The sequence below is a fragment of the Panthera onca genome, chromosome B3 (genome assembly GCF_046562875.1).
Source record: "Panthera onca isolate mPanOnc1 chromosome B3, mPanOnc1 haplotype 2, whole genome shotgun sequence".
Lineage (NCBI taxonomy): Eukaryota > Metazoa > Chordata > Mammalia > Carnivora > Felidae > Panthera > Panthera onca.
The window spans coordinates 69,286,380-69,290,877 of record NC_138344.1 but is presented as its reverse complement, the minus strand read 5'-3'; the positions used below and the strand labels follow the sequence as shown (position 1 = coordinate 69,290,877).

General features: G+C 46.1%; 1 protein-coding gene across 1 annotated transcript; it reads right to left on the bottom strand.

Annotated features, from left to right (window-relative positions):
* Positions 1 to 2,415: 2,415 nt before the first annotated feature.
* On the bottom strand, positions 2,416 to 4,284 carry CHRM5 (cholinergic receptor muscarinic 5). Its single transcript, XM_060619025.3, has one exon. The coding sequence runs from the start codon at positions 4,282 to 4,284 to the stop codon at positions 2,686 to 2,688; it is 1,599 nt and encodes a 532-aa protein (XP_060475008.1). The 3' UTR covers positions 2,416 to 2,685.
* Between the last annotated feature and the right edge of the window lie 214 nt (positions 4,285 to 4,498).

Genomic DNA, 4,498 nt, shown 5'->3' with positions numbered 1-4,498 from the left:
GATCCGAAGTGAGCCCACACCTCACCAACCCACCCACCCGCCAGGTCCCTGTAGTTTACAATTGGATCTGTTCATTCCAAGGGCCCTACCATAGGCCCTATTCTAAAGAATAGTTTCTCCTAGATTGTTTTGTTTTGTTTTGTTTTTTTTGTCTATGTCAAGGGGTGTTGGTAGTCTGTAAAATGGGCTGCCTCCCAAATCCAATGACAAATAAAGGAAAGCATAGCCCTCTCAGTTTCACAAAAGATAAACCCAAAAGGCTAAGTCCTAGGCAATTGTGGCATATGAAAAATGTGCCCCAGTGTTCCTCCCCTCCCCCACCTCTGCATTCTTTTGCTTGAATTAGCTCGTGTCTCTCTCTGCTGTGAACAGTAAATGCCCAGTGTTGGCTCAAAGTGCTCTTGGAGGGACTTGCGATTTTGTCAGGAATGAAAGTCTTAAACTAAAAGAATCTACTGTCTATCTAGAGCTAGTAGAACAGGTTTGCTTATGAAGTCACACCCTGTTAGCATCATGTAGGCCTGGGAGCCTCTCTCCTGGAGAACTGAGCCAATTAATTAATATTCTTTATGAAATTCTTGGCGGGTGTCAACCTGCCCTTCACAAAGTCTCAGCAGCTACATTGCTTCTAAAATGTTTCATCTCAACGTCAAGTCCCCATAAGGGTGGGGGAGAGACCTGGGTGAACCTGTGTGTCCCGCCCTGAAGCCTTCTTGGGATCTGGTTTAACAGACTGATTGCTTCTTCTGTGGTAGGGGGAAGTTCTTTTATACTCAAGTACATATGTAATTCCCAGGACAACTAAAGCAGCTACTTATACATCCCCTTAGCAAATGAGATTGAATCACAACTGGCCTACGTTAAGTGAAGTCTGGAGGTGTTAAAACACAACTGCAGATGTTGTCAACAGGTTAGATAATGGGGTTCTGTCTGACGGGAGAACTTCATCTCTAAAACCCTGTGTTACTACACTGACACTTTATTAATTGTATGCAGTTTTATAGTTTCCATTTCTTGCACATTGGTTAATTCTCAGAATTTTCAAAAAAAATTGTTTATATACACTGTTTATATACATAGAAGAGAAATTCCAATCAAATTTGGTTTTTGATCATTTTGATACTCTAATGTGTTATGTTGATAACTTCTATTTTTATTTATTACTATGATATACATTTTGTTCTTAAAGATGAGGCTTTCATTTAAAACATTTTTTTTAATGTTTTTATTTATTTTTGAGACAGAGAGAGACAGAGCATGAGCAGGGGAGGGGCAGAGAGGGAGACACAGAATCCGAAGCAGGCTCCAGGCTCTGAGCTGTCAGCACAGAGCCCGACACGGGGCTCAAACTCACGGAGTGTGAGATCATGACCTGAAGTCAGACGCTTATCTAACTGAGCCACCCGGGCGCCCCAAGAGGCTTTCATTTTTAATGACTGTCGTCAGCTTCGCTGGACCTTAACTGTACTTTTCTGAGCTTCTCATCTTTGATGGTGAATTTGGAGATGAATGAATAAGTCATTTCTGAGCCATGATTTGAAAGACCTATAAAAATAAAAAAGAAAGAAAAAAAGTATTTCCCCTGCTGTCCTCCAAATAGCACTTCTGGCTGGAGGCTGCACGGTGACCTGCTTGAGCCTGGCTGTGAATTGCCTCTGGATGAGGGAAATTGGGGCTGGTAAAAGAGTTTTGGAAGAAGCTCAAAAGCATGGAGTGAAACCAAATTTGTTTTCTACAGTTTGCCTCAGGTTTGCCTTGTGAAGAGATTAGAAAGCAAGGCCTCTGAAAACAATTAAAAGAATTGTGATGAAATAGCCCAGAGAAGACCTTTATGCATGAACAGAGCATGAATAAATAGGCCCAAATAGTCACAAAATAGAATATACAATATCTGTTTAGATGAAAGGAAAAAAAAAAAATCCCATTGGTAGAAACTAAAACAGCTGCAGAGGCTTGATCTTCTTTATTAGTAGAGTAGAGGCCCCTCTATCTGACTGGGTGGGATCAGGTTTCAGTCCAGACCCAGGATTCTTGGGGAAAGGATGGTTCCATGGAGACCAGCAGGGTTTCAGTGGGTACCAGGAATTGGCATCGGTTGTGAAAGCTTCACTCAGATGTAGGGACAGAAGAACGTACCACAGTACAGAACACATAACATCGGCATGATACTGATCAGTTTATAAAGAAATGGAGTCTTAGACGCCAGTTGAATATCACTCTTCTTAACAGGTAACACTGACTTACAGTCTCCCGATTCTCACTGACAGGAGCCAACCCCACAGACACACACATATTGCACAAAACCTGAATACAGGTTTCCACAGGGAAGGTTTCCACCCAGTCCCTGCTGCTCTGCAGAGGTTAGGGGACTGAAGTTCCCTAAGTCACTGTTCATTGTGATCCAGTGTTCCTCCCGCTGTGGAGGGACACAAGTCTGTCTCCTCACTTCAACAGCAAGCTCCAGTGGCATCAGGAGACCTTGGTCATAGACAAGAATCATTCAATATGGCAGCACTTGTGGCAGCTGTGACTCCTCCCTTTTGGTGACAGATCTGAAGCCTTTACAAAGTCCTCAGGTGCTCAAAATGATATATGTCTTTTTTGAAAACAAATAAGCCAGAATCAGCCCACCCGTCCTCAGAAGAAACTGACCATGGTCACTCTTTTGAGAGGAGTTGTTACTTTTCAGGAGAGCTTGCTGTTTCCCTGCCAGTACGGCTTCTCTTCTACTTTTTTCTTTTTCCATCGGCAGAGAAGCAGCATCTTAAAGGTCTTCCTGAAGGTTCTGTTGCAGAGGGCGTAGCAAATGGGGTTGACAGTGCTGTTGACATAGCACAGCCAGTAGCCCAGGTGCCACAGGGTGACTGGGACACACTTGTCACAGAAGGTGGAAACCAGGACCATGATGTTATAAGGGGTCCAGGTGATGATGAAGGCCAGTAGGATGGCACTCAAGGTCTGGGCTGCTTTCCTCTCCTTGACAAGGACCATTCTCTTTCGTTTGGTCATTTGGTGGCTGAGGTTGGGATCCAGGCCTTTCGCTGAAGGGTCCTTGGACACTGGGAAGGAGCAGGGCATGATTTTCAACTTGTGACAGCCGTTGTTGGTCTCCTGGGTCCCATCAGCTTTTACCACCAATCGGAATTTATAGGCCATACATTTGTGACTCCTGGGTCTATGAGCAGCACCTGGGGACAAGAAGTATTTTTGGGTGTCATAGTCCTTTTTCTCAGTGTGAGCTTTCACAAAAGTTTCCTTGGGCTCTTCGGCACTGAATTCCTCCCTTGGGCTTTCCTTGGCCTGACTCTTGTAGACTACTTGGAAGACAGGGTCACTGGTGGGCTTGTCCTCATCCTCTGAGGAAGGGTAGCTACTACAGGTAGTGAGCTGCTCGACTTTGGCCCACTCGGTGCTTGGGCCAGTGACTTGGGATGGCTTCCCAGTGGTGGAAGTGCTCCTGCGGGAGGATGACCAGGAGGCTTGGTTCCTTTCCCTCTGGGCCAGTGTGGGTCGAGGGCAGCTAAAGCAGGACCTCAGCAGAGCCTTATGAGCTGGCTTTCTTGGCTCAGCTTCAGCCATGGAGTCAGAGCCCTGGAGGTCAGCCAGGTCCTTGGTTCGCTTCTCTGTTTCCCGGTAGATTCGGCAGTAGAGGATCGTCATGACCGAAACAGGGATGTAGAAGGCAGCGATGGCAGTGCCGAAAGTGATGGTGGGCTCAGAGAGGAACTGGATCTGGCACTCATCTGGTGGCACTGTCCGCTCCCCAACCAGGTATTGCCAGCAGAGGATTGCCGGGGCCCAAAGGATGAAGGAGATTAGCCAGGCCAGGCCAATCATGATGCCAGCCCTTTTTGGGGTACGCTTGGCCCGATATGTCAGAGGTCTTGTGATAGAAAAGTAACGGTCAAAACTGATCACCAGAAGGTTCATGACGGAAGCATTGCTGGCCACATAGTCCAGTGCAAGCCAGAGGTCACAAGCCAGACTCCCAAGCACCCAGCGTCCCATGAGGATGTAGGTAGTGTAGAGGTTCATGGAGAAGATCCCAATGATGAGATCTGCGCAGGCTAAGCTGAGCAGGTAATAGTTGTTCACTGTCTTCAGTTGACTATTGACTTTGAAGGAGATCATGACTAAGACGTTGCCCACAATGGTGATCAGGCTTACCACAGCAGTCACAGCTGCGATGGTGATGACTTCCCACAACCCATGGCGTTCCAAAGGCTGGTGATTTACTGGGGTGTCATTGACAATGGTTGTATTGTGGTGAGATTCTCCTTCCATCCTGGTGCAAGAATTTACATTAGGATTAAGTCTTGGGTTCTAGACCGTCTCTTTTCTATCTCACCTCTTCTTGGCCAGCATCTGGAAGAGAGGGAAGTATATTAGCTCCGTTCACCAGCACAGATTTTTCTCCCCACCCATTGTTTATCATTTGAAATGGAATATTAAATGTTGTCACACACATATCCAGAGCAAGATGCTGAAATCCCTAAAG

Excerpts from the sequence above, each read along its gene's own strand:
- CHRM5 (XM_060619025.3), bottom strand. The coding sequence starts at position 4,284 with ATGGAAGGAGAATCTCACCACAATACAACCATTGTCAATGACACCCCA.